The sequence below is a fragment of the Coturnix japonica genome, chromosome 18, assembly GCF_001577835.2.
Source record: "Coturnix japonica isolate 7356 chromosome 18, Coturnix japonica 2.1, whole genome shotgun sequence".
Lineage (NCBI taxonomy): Eukaryota > Metazoa > Chordata > Aves > Galliformes > Phasianidae > Coturnix > Coturnix japonica.
In genome coordinates, this window is record NC_029533.1 from 6,625,482 (window position 1) to 6,645,011 (window position 19,530).

A 19,530-nucleotide genomic window follows, 5' to 3' on the forward strand; every position below is an offset into this window, starting at 1 on the left:
ATAGAGAACAAACATGCAGTTCATACAATTCGCAGATCCTCCAAACTTCAGAAGAAATAGGTTTAGGACAATAGCAATAAAATGTTGCTCAAGAGAGAGTTAAAGGCAGTGAGATCGCAAAGCCTGGGGCCCAGAACGCTGTTTCGTAATTAAGGTAGCCTCCAGACAACGATTGTCATACACAGGCATTGCTCAAGGACCCAACCATTATTGCTTTCATTATAGTTTTTCAGGAGAGGAACTTTTGCTGGCTTGGCTCCACGTTCATTCAAAGCTCCCAGTCACTAACGAGAACACATTGATTGAGAAACGCTAATGACAACCTCCATGGGCTGCAGCGAGGCCAGCAGGGCAGAGCCCTGCAATGCCAGGGACAGGCCAGGAGCTGACACCGGCTGGGGACAACCCATGGCACACTGGGGTCACTTCTCATGAGCCACACAGTGAGGCACGGATGGACAAGCCATGCAGAGAGGCAGAGCTTCGTGCTCACTGTACAGCCAGCAATGGCAGCAGGAAGGGCTTTCCATTGCGAACTGAGCTGACTTGAAAAAGAACAAGCTGGTAAACACAGTATTGCAGCCAATATCTTTTTCCTCCATCAATACCTTATTTTTCCCCCCCTAAACCCAAATTCAACTAAAAAAATGCAGTTGGCTGTAGCTATGCCACCTGGTCCCAAGTGAATCCCTCTGGGATCACAGGATTAACTCCATCATCCAACATTACGCTGAACATGACTGTGCCTGTCTACACTTAACTGCTGACCTATCTTAATCATCCTCATAATTAATGCACTGAAGCAAAGTCATGTTCCAACATGGTCTAATCTCCCAGTGAAGACAAGTGCCAAGCAGCATTAGGAACACATGGAAACACCCCAAGGTGGGTTCCTCTTGCACCAGCCCCAAAGAGCCACCATGGGTGACTGCTCCACACCTCCAAAGCCCTCTCATACACCAGCCCAGGGGGACCAGGCTGTGTGCCCCAGGCTAATTACCAGCTGGGCAAATGAGCAGCAGCCGTGGCCGTGGGGCTCAGCAGTGCTCTCAGCTCCAGCTGCTCTGATGTGTGGCCAATTATCAGCACCTGGATGCTCAGGCAAGACAGAGGTAACGTAAGGAGGTAATGAAGGAAGAAAGAAATGCTTTCATGTTTTCAGAGCTCCTGTAATAACGCTGCTGTTAGACAGCCTGCCCGGGACAGGCTGAGCACAACCCAGCTCCATGAGCATCCTTGGCTGCTGAGGCACAGTGAGGAGTACAGATGTGCCTATGGGGCTGGGGCTGAGATGTGCACTTTTACAGCATGACTATTACTTGTTTCAAATTTGTTGTACCAAAGAATGGAGCCAAATAGCCTAAAAAAAATAGAAAAAAAAGAAGAATTTGTTGTGAGGCCAACCCAGTTCTCATCACCCCTTCCCTTTCCAATCCCCTCCATGGGGACATGAGGCTGCAGAGGTTTGTCAGGGCCAGACAGGAGTCACGGGCTAGCACAGCTTCATTAGCCTCCCTTAAGGCCTTAATGCATTTTATCCCCACCCAAGCTAAATGGTCTCACAACCCATCAGCAACTCTTACAGATTATCATCTCCCTTCCCAGTTGTCCCCTGCACCCCACAAAGCATTCCCCTCCCTGTGCAAAGCCCCTTTGGGTCTGCACCTTGCCCTTCAGGATGGGGACACGGCCACTGTGTATGAGGCTCTGGGACCGACGAGTTGGCAAATCCTTGGATTAAAGGCAAAATGTGTTCGTAATAAATAACACTGAAGTAACACATTGCACAATATTTGCTCCCTCGGAAAGATGTTGTTTGCTTGCAGTGGGGCTGCTATCTGATCCTGTGCCAAATGGTGCCGAGCTCCCTGGAAGAGAGACTTTGCTGCAGCTGGCAAGGGAAACCCAGTGCCCAAAGTGCAGCAACGATATATGTGTGCACAGGCACATGTGAGAGGGGGAGATGTGCTGGGGGTCTCTGGGCTGAAATTCTCCTTTTAAGAGCACAGCTAATGATACGTCAGTGTGGGGACTGTGGAAGGACGAGAGGGGGAGAAAAGAGGTGTTGATAAAATACTTGTTAGAAAGAAAATTGGATTAGCGGTGCCATTCTGGCCATGAAGTTCTTTGAGCTGGAGAAAAGAAAATAATAATCTTGTTCCCTTTTTTTTCCCCCCCTTTCTCTCTGCAGCCCACAGAAGGCCTCACAGCCAAAACATCAGCCCCTCTAATCTTATTTTCTTTTTTCTAGCATGTATTTTATTAACCCCTTTCCTCATTTAACTACGATGAATAGCTCAGTGGGTAACATCCTTCTTAGAAAGTGAAAACCTCCTTGGAGATGCGGTGCCAGAACAGAAATGCAGACAAACTTCCAGCTCCTGCACTTGGAAGAAAAGCCCCTTCTGTAATCCTGTCTGGTGGAGCTGACTCTGTACCCCACAGTACAGCTGCCTCACTCAGGTCCCCACTTCAATGTGGGGACAGCTGGGGGATTCCTCTGCTGACACACCAGGGGACTGTCCTTGTCACTGCGAGCTCTGTGGGCACAGAGCAGAGATTAGAGAGGAGATAAATCAGTGCCTGGGAATACAGTGTCTGGTTGGTAAGGGTCAGAGCAAGCTGCAGAGCTCCAGGTGCCAGGATTGGTGCCAGGCTCATTGCAGGAGGCAAAGCCAGACTGGTGGTGCAGATACATCTCCATAGGATGAAGCTATGGGGCACATAATAAAGTTCCCCCCATGTCTGGGCCAGCTTGTTCAGCCCTGCTGGCATTGCTGTCCCATCAGTTCCCAGAAGTGCCAATGGGAATTTGTCCTCTGCATGATTTTGTGCTGCGAATGAAACGGGTACCTCAGAAAGCTCAGTGCCTGCCCAGTGTGCACAGTGATGTGAGGCCAAAAAAAAACCAAACACCCAACCAACAGATAGCAAATAATACATCAAATGGAGATATTCCTGCCCGGCGCTGCTCTAAGTGAGAACAGAGATCTGGCCTTGCAATAAAGAGAATGCCAGCTCCAGCTCTCCAGCTTGCTGGGATGCTGCTCCTCTCTTGCAAGCAGCAAAGCTGGGAGAGGAGCAGAGCAGGATCCAACCCGGCATGATACTTGTGTGCTGTTTTCCTTGACAGCTGCGGTGCATAGTGGTAAGTGCATGTTTAATTCATTCACAATTTATGGTGTAATGAGAACAATGAGTGTGTCTGAGGGAATAATTGCTTCACGGCGGGGAGCTGGAGAGTTCAAGTTGGTTGGCACCTGGACTTTGAATCGGGGCTGGCGGGGATTGGCTCTGCTACCCCACAATAGTGCTGGTGACAAAGCTGCTGGGGATGGGGAGGGGGCTGGAAGCCACCCCTGCGCCTCCCAGGCTCCCACATGGACCCCTCTGGCACCCAGCAGAAGCCACAGAACCGGCCTTTTCCCAACCCTGCAGCACACACAAAGCCGTGCCCCTTGGAAACCGGCTCTTTTCTTTTTCCCTCCTTCCCTCTAAGACCTCTTCACTGCTTGGTCCTGGCCGCCTCTACCCAAACCTCCTTTTGTTGGGGAGGGGAGGGAGGGGGCTGACCCTTAGCAGTGTCCTCAGCAGCCACATGGAGCTTTGGAGCCCTCGGAGGTCAAGAGCATCCATATGGAGAGCCCGGCAGCACCACGTCTCCCAGCTGTCCCCATGGCAGCTGCACTTGCAGCCCCGGCACAGCTCCCACGGAGCCAGGATGCTGCTCCAAGGAGCCCTGAGGCTGATCCCAGGGAGTTTGGAGACTGCCCTGAGGAGCCTCAGAGGCTGCTCCAAACAAGGAGCCCTGGAGGCCATTCCCAAGGGAACCCTGGAGGTCTCTCTGTGGATGCTGCTCTGAGGAGCTCTGGAGGCTGCACCCAAGGAGACCCAGAGGCTGCTCCAGGGAGCCCTGGACCTGAGGTGTCCCTCTGGCTGCCCTGGTGAGGCTGTATAAGGAGCTGTGCCTGGCTCCGGGCCCCATCTGAAGCACTAACAATTTGCCACAGTTAGATTGCATTATCCACCACCGGTGCTTCCATCCTGCAGCTGAGCAGGACCAGATCTAGAGCCAGCAATAAAGAGACACCAACACAGCATTGCTCAAGCCCTGGACTCAGCAGCACGGGCACTGCAGCAGGCATGGATCCTCTTGGCACCCAGCAGAAGTGTGGATCTGATTTCTCCAACAGACGTGTCAAAGCACGAGCAACAAATCTGTGCTGCAAACCCAGCCTGGGGAGATGATCTATCAAGATGGGGCTCTTGGACAGAGCATCACACGTCGGAGGGGAACACTCTTATAAAGTGCTTTGAGAACCTCGGGTGGAAGGTGCCATGTAACCACAGGGGCTGTTGTTGATTATTACACCGTGATGTTGGGGATCTGCGCCACGGTTCATCGAGCTTTTCCATACATGGACCTCACGGGATGGAGCTGAGGCTCCATTCCCACTCTCCATATGGGAAAGCCGTGTGCTGGGGACGTGCTGGCCTTGGATGTCTTTCAGAGATGCTGAGCTGAGCACCCCATGCTGCATTCATCCCCACACGGGGCTCGATGGAACACTTTGAACATGCGTGTAGCACTCGGCAGCACATGGAGCCTGCTTTTAGCACAGCAACATCTGGGTGTGCAGAGAGGGTGAGCAAAGCTCCGCGTTGGCTCTCTCCTGGGGACTGGGAGACGTTGCTCTAAGTGCTTAAATTCCTGAGGTGCGTACGCTCTAAGCTGTCTCTTGAACTAGGAACCGAATTCAGGCTAAAAAGATCAAGGTCTCATGCTTCTGTGTCACACAAGTCCCTTTGAAAACACCCCGCTTGCTTGCATGACGAAAATAGGCACAGACAGAACTGGGAGACTGGAGTTTAGGCGCCGACAGGAACATGAATCTACGTCCTGACAGAGAAGCGCGTTTTATCCCGTGTTCTCGGAGGTTAAACACGGCGTTCTGTCAAGCTGCACACGGAGCAGAGCACACGCTTTGGCAGCAGCATCTCACGCAGCCATGGTGAATGCAGCAGCATCGTTGCTCCGTGGGACCGTGCAGCACGATTTGCATGGCGGGATGTGGCTGCCAGCCCTGCTTTCATCTGTACAGTAGAGCAGTGAGGAAGCAGAATGCTGAATGCACATCAGCTGCTGCCTTGCCTACCAATGCTGCGTCACAGCTGCTCCTTGCAAACCCTGATACCTCTCTGCCTGGGGAGGAAAATCTGTAGACACCGAGTGCTGCAGGTGTACATGGGAATGGGGGGGACATAAGGGTGAGGGGCTTCTATCCCTTGCAGGATGCTCAGCTGAAATCTCAGACCCCATATGCTGCCTGTGCAGCACTTAGACACAGCCTGGACCCAAAGAAGGACCCAGACCCACTCCAAGCCCAAACTCTTCTCTCATCTTATGACAAATCCAGCCTGGATGGCAGGTCTTAATAGAAATAAAGCCATCCATAATGGCCTGTGGTTAATTACTGAAGGTGGTTGTATTATTTATTTTTGGAGAACATGACATGGTGAAGAGCATCAGAAAGCCCTCGTAGCATCCAAATGATGATTAGGGCACAGAAGGATTTTTCAGGCAAGAAGAGGGATTTTTTGGGCCTTGCTGCTGTTGGGACAGGGTGTTGGGCAGCAGCTGGGCCTCGTTGTTGTAATTAGAGCTGGTCTGCAGGTGCCAGGTTATTCTTTTATTACACCCAGTATTTATATTTCAAACTGTAGCATAACCGCCCTATGGAGTGGTTTATGGCACCCAGAGAGCTGGCAGGAAAAACTGTGCCAGAGGTCTGAATAAAGGATCCCACCATCTGCAATGGGAGCAGGCTTTGGACTATAGGAACAGAGTTGGCAGGGGATGCTCTGCCAGGCGGCTGCTCCACACGTCCCCTGCTGCAGGAAGGGTCTGTGTGCTTGTTGTCCTCTCATTTCAACTTCTTTAGAGCAAGGAAGTCAGATCTCATCCAGATCTTTTCAGCTCAAATTGAAACTTTAGGGAGACTGCAGTTGCTTGATCTTGCAGTTGTCAGATGCAGCCCCAAATGGTCGTGCTTCCTTCCAGCCATGCCCAGAGCAACAGAACAAGCACAACGCTCCTGTGTCTGCCTCCAGATGAAGGACGTGGCCACCCCTAATGTGCCAAGGGTGGAGAAGCTAAGAGAGCAATGGGGAACCTGCTGGGACTGCCATCAGGACACAAAACCCACATGGCTCCAGGTCTGACCCAAACCCACACCAGCTCAGTGTTGCTGACCCTGGGACTGCCCCAACAGAGCAGCAGCAACCCCATTGCTGTAACCCATAGGGGATGTCAGAACATTGGTGGTCCTCCAGAGTGAGCTCAGGCCTTGGCCTGGAGCCAGTCGCAGTCTCCTGGAAGTTTCTTTTAGAGTTTAAAGGGTTTGGATTAGGCCCAGTTTCCTTGCTGGAAAGTTTTAAGCAGGAGGACAGCAAATAATTGTGACAAAGCTGGATGGTTCTTACAAAGTCAGAGGAGAAAAAGGAGATCTGAAGTGCCCAGGGACCCCTCTAACAGGCATTGGTGGGCTTACAGCTCTGCTCCTGGCCAGCCTGTCTCCAAAACCCTCTCGGATGCAGCATCCCCATCTCTTTGTCTATGGGGTGGCTGTGTGAAAAAAAAAAAGCATCATTGCTGTTCCTGTTCTCTGCAAATTGATCACTCCTGACACCCTGGGTCACTCTGAAAAACAAAAGGCTGATTTGTTCAGTTGCTCCAGGTGCTGCCGTGCAATCAGTGAAGAAAGGCTGAAATTTGGGGATAATGTGGGGAGGTGTCAGGTGAACTCTGGCAGCTGAGCCAGGCTCTATTGCTGCCCTGCAGCCCTCATGGCTCCGCAGTAGTGACCCCTGGTACCAGCCCTAAGATAAACAGCCCCAAAACAGGCAGGCAGGACCTGGGGAGGATCAGTGCCTCTTTTGGAGCCAGGGCTGAATCCCCTTTGTTGATGGTTTTATCACCTCCTTGCAGACAAACCTGGGTGGGGCTTTTCATGTCATATTTTGGCAACTTCACCGTCCCATTAAGCCATTAGCGCTGAAGGTCTGCTAGTGGGTGGCAGGTTTTCTTCCCTCCTGCTTTATGGGGGAATTACAGGATCTGGAGAGTGATTTTGCTCTGTCAGAGCAAATTGCCTTCGCTGACCTAATGTCTAATAAAACGGAAGATGCTTCTCCAATTATTTCCAGTGCAAAGCGTTAGATTTTGTGTTATTTCCACCTACATTTGAAATACATATAGAGTACAGATAAATTGAAACAACCTAGTTCTAGGACTTGTAGCAGTTTTTCCACCTCACATTGTAGTGCCCATGCTGCCCTGTGAATGGAGAAAAAACAACAAGAAAGGATCTCCCCAGCACAGGTCACCAGCAGTTTCAGCTGTAATAGACCTAACTCCATTAGGAGCTCTAATTAATGGTAAATGGAGTCAGAGTGTTTGTCTGCTGCAGATCTGTGCCCTCAACAAGGCACGTTTTAGCCATGCATCTTTTTCTGCTCTTTGAGTTGAGCTCTGGATTTCACTTGGGGAAAGCAAACAGGGAAAAGCAATAGAGGAGGACTCTCTTTGCCTGCAAAACTCTGCTTGGTGATTCTGATGGAATACCCTGCAGGCTGCTGAGCTCTTTGAGCAGCACCTTGGGCTGGGGTGTCCTGTGCTGCTGGCAAGGCCAAGGGGAATACTAACCAGAGCATTGGATGTAACCTTTGTGCTCTGAGAGCAACAACTCCAAATGCAGTTATTTAGTGTTTCTGAGGCTCTGCCCAGCTAAATGCAACAAACCTCACACCTCTCTACCTGGGACAAGTGACAAGTGACATCTCATCTTCCAGCCCAGGGATGGTAAGGGAGTGGGGAGAAACGGTTGATTAAAATCAGAGTTTTTTGTTCAGAGTTTTCATTATAGATTCAGATCTATACCAAATTAGTCAGCCAATGACCTCATCCAGCAACGATGAACAAACAAGATGACAAGCAAGTGTCGATAAGTCTCAGAAGACGTAACATCATTCCTGAGCACAATTAAACACAGCCTTACAAACACTCCGGCCCTGGCTTTCATGAAATCCATATGGAATCATTAGCCTTCTTAGGTCTGGTTTTCCACCACCCTTAGATGCAGGATGAGAGCCTGACTGTACAAAAATTCACTGAGATTATGTAGGCTCTGAATTTAAAGGGAAAGAGCCATTTCTGAGGAATCCCTTTCTAAAAATACTTGCTCTAGAGGGAAAGTGGTGAATCCGCAAGAGATTTCAGAGCATCTCCCTAAACCAAGCAGCCACATCTTCAGTGCTGTGTGAGCCAGCATGGACTACACAGCATGTGCACGATGCCACGTCTTTGCTCTGCTCTGCTCCCATGTTTATCTGTCAATGAAGGAGAGGTCATCTAATGGCAGCGAAAAGTAAGGAAATGATAAGGGGCTCAACTCGTCTACGCTATTGCAAATATCAGATGTCATCAGAGCTGCGTAGTTGCTACATAAAACATTACAAAATGCAACACACAGACTCACAAAATAGAGTTTTTTGCAGGATCAGACCCTTGTTCACTTTTTTTCCAGTGCTTTTTTCACAACAATGATTTCTAATTCAAAGAGGAAAAGTATTATTTAATTATCTCCATTTCTTGGTTTGAATTGGCCAACTGCATATCTTCTACCCGGCTTTATCAAAGAAGCTGCTGGTACAAGAGGCACATCTAATTTTAGGCGAGCTTTAGTTGGCTGGCTTAAAATTGATCATGCATTTTAGTTTCAGTAACTCGCAATTTCTGCACACTTTGATAGCGCACTTTAAAGAACAAGCCCTCTTTAATGACAAAGGCTTAAAAGAAATGACCTTTCTGAGCAAAATATCAAAGCTGAGAAAAGACAGACCCTTGGAAAAAAAAAGTCTCAGCTAAAATGACCTTGTGTTCTGAAACTTTCTTATACAATATCTGACATCTTGCTTTTGCTTTGTACCCCAGGAATGAAACCAAGCATAATTCAGTAGCGCATGGTGCCTCCAGTACACGTTGTGATGCAGGAAGTACTTGCAGTGCATGAAGATAATTAAAACTAAAGAAAAAGTCCAGTGGCATATATACACTGTCAAAACTGCTCATTGTTAGAACCAAAGCTGTGTACGTCCTCCAGAGCATTCAATAATGCACTTTAATATACTATAGCGATCACAATTATTTTCTTCACAATAAAATCTCTTTCTGCAGAGCAAAATCATTACTCTGAAACCACAGACTGCAGAGATCTGGGCAAGTCACAGGAGTATCTGCTGTGCTGCCCCGCCAGCACAACAATTAAAGCACTGTTGCAGCAGAAAGCAGAGGGTTGAGAGAAGGAGGGAGGCTGTATCCCTTTTCCTCCAACTGCACCAGAAATGAGCGTATCTTTTACATGTAACACAAGAACTATGAGCGGCACCCAAGTGAAGTTTCACCTTGATAAGGGTAACCCTTGATACTGGTGGAAAATGCTCCCTCGTGAGCTTTTCTTGTGTTTTAACGTAGAGTGGAACTACCCTCTGTCATACAGCAAAATCCAGTGTAATAATAATAAATAAACATCATCATGGTCATCAACCCATGCAAATGAAGCTCTGACCATACGCCAGCTGGCTCTGCCCTGCAGGGGAAAAGAGGCAAAGAAGTTCTGGAGGGCAGAACGTTTCTAGACTTTAACCTTACCTGTTACAAAGTGATAGCAGAACTATTAGTGACTGAAAACGAGCCCCAACCAACACTGAATTTAGTTCTTATTGGGTTTATAAGCATTTTCACAATGCCCCTTGTGCTGTACGTGGGTTAGGAAAGTTTCACAGAGCTCCCAGATTGACCGAGATCTACTTTTCTGAAACGGCTTTTTGATTATCAAAGTCCAATTCTACCAAAAGAAGGAAATTCAGGCCTGAATTCAGCTGGCTGCGTAGGGAAGGGAATTCAGGAGAGGCTCTGTGTCACCTTGGGAATGTGCTCCACTTCCAAAAGCCCCACAACCCCAGTTATCATGCACAGACACCAGCACAACGCCAGACAAACCCACATCACCTCATGCACGACAAGGGACATATCTCTGCCCCAACCTCTGTTGGCACAAAGCAGCACCCAAATGGTAAAAGCACAGCGCTCCCTCTGTGGAGCCCAAACACCGTCGCCACGCACCTCCCTGAGCAAACACATTGCATTTTACTGCCCACAATTCACCCCGTGCATCCTAACCAATTCCCCCTCCCGAAACTCACCGTTGCCCCAGGCGAGGCTTGGTGGCACCTGCCACAGCTTGCTTATCAGAGCCACGACAACCTCTTATCTATAATTAGAAGGATCCCTTGTTGATACAAGGAAGGTGAAAACCTGCCCAGACCCAAGGCAGGTTGACATGCAGCGATGCACCAGGCAGAGCTGGGCATGCATCCTGCTGGGAGCTCTGAGCAGGGGATGGCCTCTCCTTATGGATCTGGGGCTGGAGGGGATCAGTGCTCATGGATCTGGGGCTGGAGGGCAGCCAGGGTCGGATAGGATGGCTGCCTCCTGCTGCAGGCCCTGCAGATCCACACAGACATCAGCATACGGCGGCCAATGCAACCACTGGGCCTCAGGAAGTGGAATTTCTTCCCCCTCGCAAGCACTCAGGCCACGCACATTTCTTTGTTGAAATACAGCAGAAAATATATTTTTCCCAGTTAAAAAAAAGCCATACAAAACTCTAATATCCACTGTGGCTATTTGGGTGAGTGAGATGCCCAAGCGGGACAATAATGGCAAAACAAAATAGTGCAAAATAATATTTTAATCTTATGTAAACACGTGAATGCAAAACAATGTCAAAATACGTTAAAGAATCTGGGACATTAATAATAGAAAATGGGATTTTCTTCATGTGTAGGAGTGAAAAGAATGGAAGTAGTAACAAAATGTTAGTAGAGGAAACTTCCTCTTGGAAAGAGAGCAGAGTAAACACAGTACATTGGAAGTGGAAGTCTGTGATGAGATGATGATAAAAAATAATGGAGGGAAGGTAAAACCAAAAAAATATAAATCTGGCATGAGCAATGGATACCTTTTCATGAATTTCATTGCATTTTGTGTGCTAATAAAACAGCCACTGATCTTTGCATTTTAGTTTACAAGAGCCAAATCCTCAAACCTATTGAAAGCAGTCCATTTGGCGATGAAAGAAATCCAACAGCTCCAGTAGCTACCTGAAAATTAAGAGAGTCTTATTAGTTATGTCTTATTCTTACTACTGAATGCAACAGACTGCAGTGGGGCCCTGTGACAGCAGCCTGGCTACAGCAGCCATGACCATATCTGCAGGCATGGTGGACTGAAGCTGTCCTACACTGAGTCTGACCATTGTCAGCCAAAAATTTATTGAGCACAGGTCAGGTAAAACAAGATTTAATATGAACACCGAGTCTGATCAGAAGGAAAACGTCATCTTTTCAACATGCTATTGTCCTAACTGTGAAGATACTGACTCATCTGTTTGCATTCCTTCTGCTCTTACTGCCGGGATCCTACAGGCTACATCTCAGCTTTGTATTTACCTATCAAAGTTACCTACACTGGACAGGCTACCAAAAATCAATGACATTTTCAGCTTCCAATTAGTTTTAGCAAACGCATGCTATGAAAAAATAATTCAAATGGCATTTTCAGACAAGTTCCACACTGCTAACATTCTTACCAATGCTTAAATATCTTGCAGATTTTCACGCTGTTTTTACAAGCATGCATTTTTATTTGCAGAAATCCTCATGTGAGATATGAAAGTATCATCAAAGCCTATAAATATAAAAAGATGGAGTGGCTTTACTAGGAAGTTTCCTTTTACTCACCTATCCATGTGAATCACTTACTCTAAAGGCACGGCAAGTCTTTTTATTGCTGCAGCACTTGCCATAATTTATATTGGAGGGTGTAAACGTTTGAGAAAAGCCCAGGCTCATGTAGATCCGGTACTTTGAAGATGTGATCTGTAATATTATTCATTGCATCATTGTTTTCTATCTTAAAAGGAGGTGGCATCACCGCAGAGCTGCAGCTGTGCACTGAGCCACTGTCTCATCATGAACATAGAGGCAAAGCCCAGACTTGCAGTGCACCTGCGTGTTCTCTAATCTTGCCCTAATAGTACTGACTAAGCACTGGGAAAATTCTCAGGCCCTTGTTTACTGAAAATAAGGATCTTTTAAAACTGCAACCATATTTGAGCGTTTTAATTAAGCTGTAAAACTTCAATAACTGGGATCTGCAGGTGTGAAATGGCATAAATCAATGAAAGAAAGTCCCGTACCTCCTGGTGGGGTAGGAATTCAGCTCTTCTTGCTGGACAGAGGCTCTTTTCTGCAGAATATTTACCTGCAAAATACACCCCATGTAAAAATGCTGTACAAAATTCTAATAAATACATTTACATTCATTTCATAAAGGTGTTTTTCTCCACTATTCTGCCTCAATAAAATGCAATAATGCTTTAGCTGCATACTAGAATTAATGATAATAATCCACAGCAACCTGTCAGGATCCCCTGGCCTGAATATCCCCATCACACCTCTTGCTGCATGCTACCCACTTTAAGAATAGAGTCAGAACAGTTTTTACATTCATCTTGTAGCAGTATATGGATTATGCAAGAGCTCCAGCTGTACCCTCAGTGCCTGTACAAAACCTGAGTTCTGATCCCCACGCTTCTGTTCTTGTGATGAAGGTACCCACCTGTTCTTGAAGGGTATGAAAATCACTGTTTATCAACACAGTGGCCATTTTTGGAGAGCTCACAGAGAGCTGGTCATTATTTCTAGTGATATTTATTGAAAATGCTGCCCAAGCATACAGTGTTTTCCTCCTGTTTATTTTTATCACTGCTTGGTGCTTTTACCAAGCCGGTCCTCTTCATTCCCCTCCAACAATAAATAATCCTGACAGGTGCAGAGATTCTGCTGCCCTTCTTGTCTGATGTTTTGAATCAGGAATTCCAGCAATTTTCAAAGACCGGCACACCTGTGCTTCAGAAAGGAGCCCTGCTTACTGAATGGTCTATGGCTGCAGTGTACCAATGGCAATGCAGCCAGCAGCTACGTACCTCTGGGATAACACCCAGGTTTTAGTGTGTGCAGTTACTTTGACTCTTTTGAAACGCACTGGTGCTTACAAAAGCCCTGCAGGTGGATATCAGATTTTACTTCTCTTGTTTTAACTCATTAAAAGATGAAATGTTCTTACATGAGCTGCAGTGCAATGCTTCCTACCAGACACTGCTGATGGTCAACCACACTTTGAAAATTGCTTTTTACTATGAAGCGGAAATTGATTTCCTCAGTTAATCCTTAACTCTTTATTTCCCATAAATATTTCAGTGACAAAGAGCATCGCTTCCATCAGGAATCCCTTGACACATAAGCGGAGTGTCTATAACCATTAAAGTTGTGTCTTTAGCAGCACATAGGAATTTAAAACTTTCCCCTGTGAGCATTTCCTACTTCTGTTAAAGGCAAATTTTGCCACGGGAAACATCTCATGCTTGGAAAAGATGTAACATAAAAACCCTTCTACACTGTAAGGAAGAATAACATTTCAAAAAGGAAGGAAAGAAGGAAGGAAGAAATGATAAAAAAATGTACCTGAGATTTTAAAGATACAATGGTGTCTTCAAGTTCCTGCCTCAAAGATGCTGGCATTAGACTTTTGAGTTTAGTTTCATATTCTTGTCGTATATGGGTCACCTGTATAGGAACAGAAAAAAATATATAAATAGGGCTACTCTGCAGGTCAGGGAGTAACTTTATTTTTGCTTCTTTTGCCCAATTTGGAGTCCATGTAAACTCAGAATGATTATATTAATGGGAAGGTAAGAAGAAAGATCAGTAAAGACCTGTAAAGAACCAAAGATGTATAAAGGAGGAAGAAAGGAAAAAGAAAACATGAAAAGGAAGTAGTTATAGGAAGGAAACAATAGTAATACAATTGTCGGGCTATGGTAAGTAATAATAGTGCTTTCCTAAATCTATCAACAGGGATATGAGCAAATGGTTGAATGGCCTGTGATACCAGTGAGTGTATTTCAGAACTTGCTTTAAAGTCTAATCCATAACCTTAAAGTTCTAATCCATAACCTTACCCAACAGATGTTGAGTATGGCATCGAGTGGTGTTGCATGAGGACGGATCAACTGCAAGGGCTGTGCTTTGCAACTCCCAGTGTACCTGGATTTGCTGAATCTTGACAAACGAGTCCTGGGAGTGTTGCCTGGCTTTGCCCACCAAGTCTCCCAGGACTGCTGCACACTTTATTACTTTGCTGAATCAGGGCCTCACATCTGTACTTAAGTTCCAATAGGATTAACTGCTTAATTCAAATTAAGCAAGTACTTAGGTGTTTTTTCTGGATTAGCAGCTGAATATGTGAATAAAGGATAAAGGGGATTCAATATCAGATTAATTTAGGAAATATTTTTAAAACTTTCCAATTGATTCTTTCTTTTCCAACGCATTTACACAGCAGCACCATTTTGTGCTAATTCTATTTTAGCATGATTTTCTTAGCTTGCAATGGAAGCACAAGTCGAAGCCTCAGCCTCCCAGCTCCAGCCCACAAGCAACACACGTGCTTGCACACGTGGTGACCGAATGCAAGGTCACAGAAGGATGTGCCAATTACCACCTTGTGCAAAACTCAGAGCATGCCAAACCATGCATTATGCACAGTGCAATTATCGATAGCAAAGGAATAAAACAATCTGATGAAACTTTAGGAAAATTTTGCCTGTGAGTCATTCTGACATGCAGAAATCTCCAAATCTCTATGCAAATAGGCAATTAGAGGCTTTCCTTGAGAACTGCAAGTGATGCCACTATGCAAATATAAAGAAATAACAGGAAAAAAGATCTGTAAGACCGGAAAACTTATCTGAACTCTGCTTGTTTATAAACCAGCAATCAAAATTTATGTTTCTTAAAGTTACTCTGATAAACTTGTGCTGTTTGTTCTGTAAAGGCACACAAAGTCATGCATAGGTGCTTTGCCAGCACAAATATCTTCCGAGCCAACTGCTCATATGGGTGGGGACCTTGATACAGTCACACTCAAACCAGAGCTCCATGTAAAGCACTGAGGATATGAGGAGCTGAGCCTGGCCTCCAGTACAGCTCCCAGCTGAGATGCCCAGCAAGCATGCAGCAGGAACCCCTTACTGTAATTCTTCAGAGAGTCAAGACCATTTCATTCTAAACACAAGCAACAAAAGGCTGAATACAGCTCCGTGAGTGAAATAATAATGATCTAATTGTGCAACTTGCAACCAGGTTGCTGCTTTTAATAGTTTAATCTGCAAATGTCCTCTAAAGATGTGCTTTCACGATGCTCTTTGACATTTGCTATTAACTCTGCGGAGCACCCAGGGGATCGCTCCCTTCTGATGAAGGTGTTTCTTGGAAAGTCAGGAAGAAACACATACGGTGCTTTAAAGCACAGCTGTATAGTCTGGGTCTCCTGAAAGAGAAAATGAGAAGCAAGCCCAGGTAGCAGAAGGATTGCCTGGAGTTGATCTCTTACTCTATTTCAGAGAGAAGATGAACACCCTTCTTGCAGTGAAAACTGTTCCTTGTGTACAACTGCATTATGATTGTTTCATAAGACAAAATACGTTGCTTTCAGCTGTGCTCACTCATAATTGCATCACAATGAGATGAAAATAAGATCCCAGCTGTTTCCTGTCACATTACGATAAAGAACATGCCGAGATGTTTGGCTGAAGTTACTATCAAGGTTTATTGACCCAAGAGATTAAAATAGTGCATGGCAAAAATCCGAATCACTTCTTATAACTGAAAAATGACACACCGTGGGCTAATAGACGCTAATCTTAATGAGGGGAGGTTTTTATTTTTTAACATCAGTTTCTGACCCAATGAAAGCGATGTTTGAGGGGATTTTGTGTGTGCACGCGTGTGCCTTAAAGGCTTTCTTGTTCTTTTATAGCCTCGAGCTGCAGCCCCAGGATCCTTGAGCACTGTGTCTCCTCTTGCACTCTTGAGAGATGTTTGAAATTGCAATTCTTCAGCCCTCAGGAGGGCCTTATCCTCTGGATGAGGAGAGCTCTATTGCAGTTACTGTTGGGTTCTTTTTTACTCTGTCCTGAGAAAGCTGTGAGTTCATTCTGGTGAGTTGCTTTAATCCATGAACCCCCAGGAAGGTTTTATAGCTTTTAATATGAAGCTGCCACGCTGCTTTTTGTTTATTCAGGTTGGTGGTTAGGATATGAGGTTTAAGGTTTTATCATCAATCATCTCTGGTGTCAGGGGAAAGAACCAAAGGCAGAAGTTGCCAGAAAGAGGTAACCTATGGTCAGTCACGAAAAGTTAGAATCAAGATGAGGCAAATTTTCACACAATTATGACCTGGTCACACTGTAGCCACTCTTCTCCTTCAAAAAGCAATATCCTAAGCTGAACCAGGAGAAATGCAGCAGCTTCAGGATGACCAGATGTACTTCAGCCCATGTACTCAGAACAGCCTGTAAAGCAGAGGCTATTCTGCTTCTCTTCTATGCTTTGCTACATAGCCACAACCCCCAATATCTTAGGCAGGTTGCTCAGAGCCAGCTCTCCCTTTCTCTTTTGAGAGGTCTACGATGCTGAGTTTGCCTTCCACAGGCCCCAGGGCTCTAGATAGTGCAACATCCCCTTCTGAAACCATTACAAAAACAAAAACACTGCAATCTTCTCCAGATCTCCCAATTGTAATTACTTGATTCAAACCAGAGGAGCCTAAGGAAAATGCTAATGAAACAGCGAAGTGTACATTGCCAAAGCAAATGGGAGGACCAGAAATGAGTTGTTCAAGTTCCTTAAAAAGAATATCATGTCTTGAAGGGCATGAAGTCAACATTTAGTGCATGCCAGATAAGAATCGAAAGGCAGTTCACTTAATTCAGGTTTTGTGGTTTTTTACTATCTCAATTTCTGCCTATTTGTATCATTTGTGAAGGATAATAATTCCACGTGCCAGGAAATACTATGACAGTGACCAAGAGGCATAATTAGGATCATGTAATTACTATGAAATTTTCTCCGCATTTCAGGGGAGTAAGATGAGATAAGTTATTTCCTGCCTCTCTCAAGTCCTTCCCTGTGTTATTCAAACAATGATCCGTGGCTTAGAAAGATGCCATAACGCTGCTTAAAAGAGAAGTCTCTTTAAAAAGTTTCTGCATCTGTTCGACAGCACAAATCTCTGTGAGAAGACATGAAAGATGTGTTGTAATACATCTGAAGACAGGTTAGGGTACCAACAAGGTAAAAATATCTCCTTCAGCCCTAGGCAAACCATTTCATCTCAGAATGAAGTCTCAGCCTTCTAAATGAGGATAATAATAATATTGCGTAGGTCAGCTTCATTCAGGTGATGCGAAGGTGGCTGAAGTAATTTTCTGAAAGCAGTCAGAAGAGGCCACGAGAAGGACAAATTACTACGATGCCAACCCAATTAACAAACACACACAAAAAGACAAATAACCCAGAGAATATCAAAGTAACAATTAATCGCAGCTTGGCTCTCCTGTCCCTAATTGCAGCGACTCCTCTGCTTCCCAGCTCTCCCAAACCCTCAGTTAATAAAGCTCTAATCCCACAGATGTGCTGAGAACCCACATGGGCACCTTCTTCCATCAGCCCCATGGGGAGAGCTGGCCCAGCTCTATGGCCAAGGAACCCAATCCACCAAAACCTGAAGCTTCCTGAAGCTGTCTATATCCTCTCTTACTTCAGGCATGGGAACTCCTTACTGGGAAATGTCTGTTGAAATACGGTTCCTAAAGGTTTAAAGCAATATCATGCAATTTGATACAAAGGTTCTCAAGTTCTTAAGGAAAGTAATGAATGCTATAAATTGCACAAACGCAGCACGGCTGCGAATGGTAACTGAGCATGGTCAGCAGAGCTGGTTATTTTGTCAAGTGTACACAGCGCTGCTCTCCACTAAGAATAAATAGTGTTGGAGAACCTACACTGTTCTGACAGCCCCAAAAAAGCATAAATTGGTGGCACAGCTCTCCTCGTCGTTTATCAGTTTATAGCTGGTAAACCACTGGAGCATCCAAAATAGGTTTGCCCTGGTGTGTTACTGAGCTGCAGGGACCTCCAGTGAGCGGCTCAATCAGCTCCTTCCAACCTGCACCCAAGAGGCCTTGCACTTTGCTGCTTTGTATTTCGATATCTTTCCTTTCTTACCCAAGATCTCCCACCTGGAAAATGCTCTGTTTGTAGTTAAGCGGTACGAGTCCATATGATTCATAATTGCAGAGGAAGGGAAGTCAGGCATAACTTAGAAAAAAATCCAGTGGGCTGCATATGGCAAGAATAGCATTCTTGGGATTACATGAGCTGGAGAGGAATAAAAGCTTTCACTGTCAACACCATGGAACAACCAGGAATGCTGTGGCTAGAAAATTTACTCTGTTCTCTCAGCCACCCCCTCTTAAGGGCTCCTCTATTGTTTCAGTTGGGATTTGGAGGATCCTTGACCCATCTTCCCCTCCTTCCCAATGACTCATCCAGATGCCACCCCTGTCCCTGAGCAATGTTTGCTTCGTCCCCTGCCAGCACCGCTCCTTTGCAGCGGAGATGCTCCACTCCACAGTGCAAAGGGAGCCCAGCTGACAACGCTGATGTGCTGCAGAAGAACAGAAAGCTGAACCAGCCCAGGAACCAAAGCTGGGCAAAGGCTGAAGACACCCGGTATTCATTTATGGCTGTCAAGGGCAGGGAATTTCTAATATGCCATCATGATAATTAAGTCTGAAATAAAGCTGAAAGCATCTTTGACACCACCATGGGAAAGTATGTATATATCTCATACATTCCAGCATGTGTTACCTTCCGCATAATCCCTTCCACCCTGGGGTGGATCAGCAAGTCAAAGGTTCAGGGTCTGATACGCAGAGGTGCCAAGCGCTCCCCAATGACAGCAAGGGCTGACAAAGCTCAGCAGCAGGCAGGATGAAGCACAGCATTTTCACACTGTCTGTGTGAACAAACAAATCTCTGTAGATAATAATCAGAAGCTACTTTTAGTATCAGCATTTCCCCTCTGTCAAGAACAAGAATTGAACCAGCATCTCAACTGGAAAACAAGCTGCTGGATTTATGGTCAGAAAGAGTCCATAAACTTTGAGCATGGGCGGTGACCACAGCTCTACATCCCTGATGTACTTTTAAAGACAGGATCAGTGCTGACTCAATTGCAAAGAAAATAATTTAAAATGTAGATGACGATAAATATCTGCATAAAACTAGATTTCTGTCCTTTTTAGCTCATCCAGGCACCTCACCAGCTGGAAGAAATGAATAGGACAGATCACTGACCACTGCTGTCACCCAGCTGGCTCCTCCACGCAGTGCCGTTTCTCCTTTTGGAGTTCCCTGCATTAAACACCATGACAAAGAGCTAGAAAGCTGGCATTTTTAAAACCTCTCTAATTCCTGCATGCTGAGGTGTGCTTCTATTCC

General features: G+C 45.8%; 1 protein-coding gene across 3 annotated transcripts in view; it reads right to left on the bottom strand.

The window, feature by feature from the left end:
- Positions 1-10,792: 10,792 nt before the first annotated feature.
- Positions 10,793-19,530, bottom strand: part of CEP112 (centrosomal protein 112) — a 123,233-nt gene continuing 114,495 nt past the window's right edge. The window contains exons 25-27 of one of the 3 annotated variants that reach the window (XM_015880028.2): positions 13,648-13,749; positions 12,321-12,385; positions 10,793-11,223 (exon numbers count right to left, since the gene is read on the bottom strand). In XM_015880028.2, the coding sequence (XP_015735514.1) occupies positions 11,220-11,223; positions 12,321-12,385; positions 13,648-13,749 (171 nt within the window). In that variant the 3' untranslated portion in view covers positions 10,793-11,219. Of the gene's footprint in view, positions 11,224-11,289; positions 11,810-12,320; positions 12,386-13,647; positions 13,750-19,530 lie in introns of those variants that run through there. The other 2 variants (XM_015880029.2, XM_015880027.2) reach the window with 2 other exon arrangements.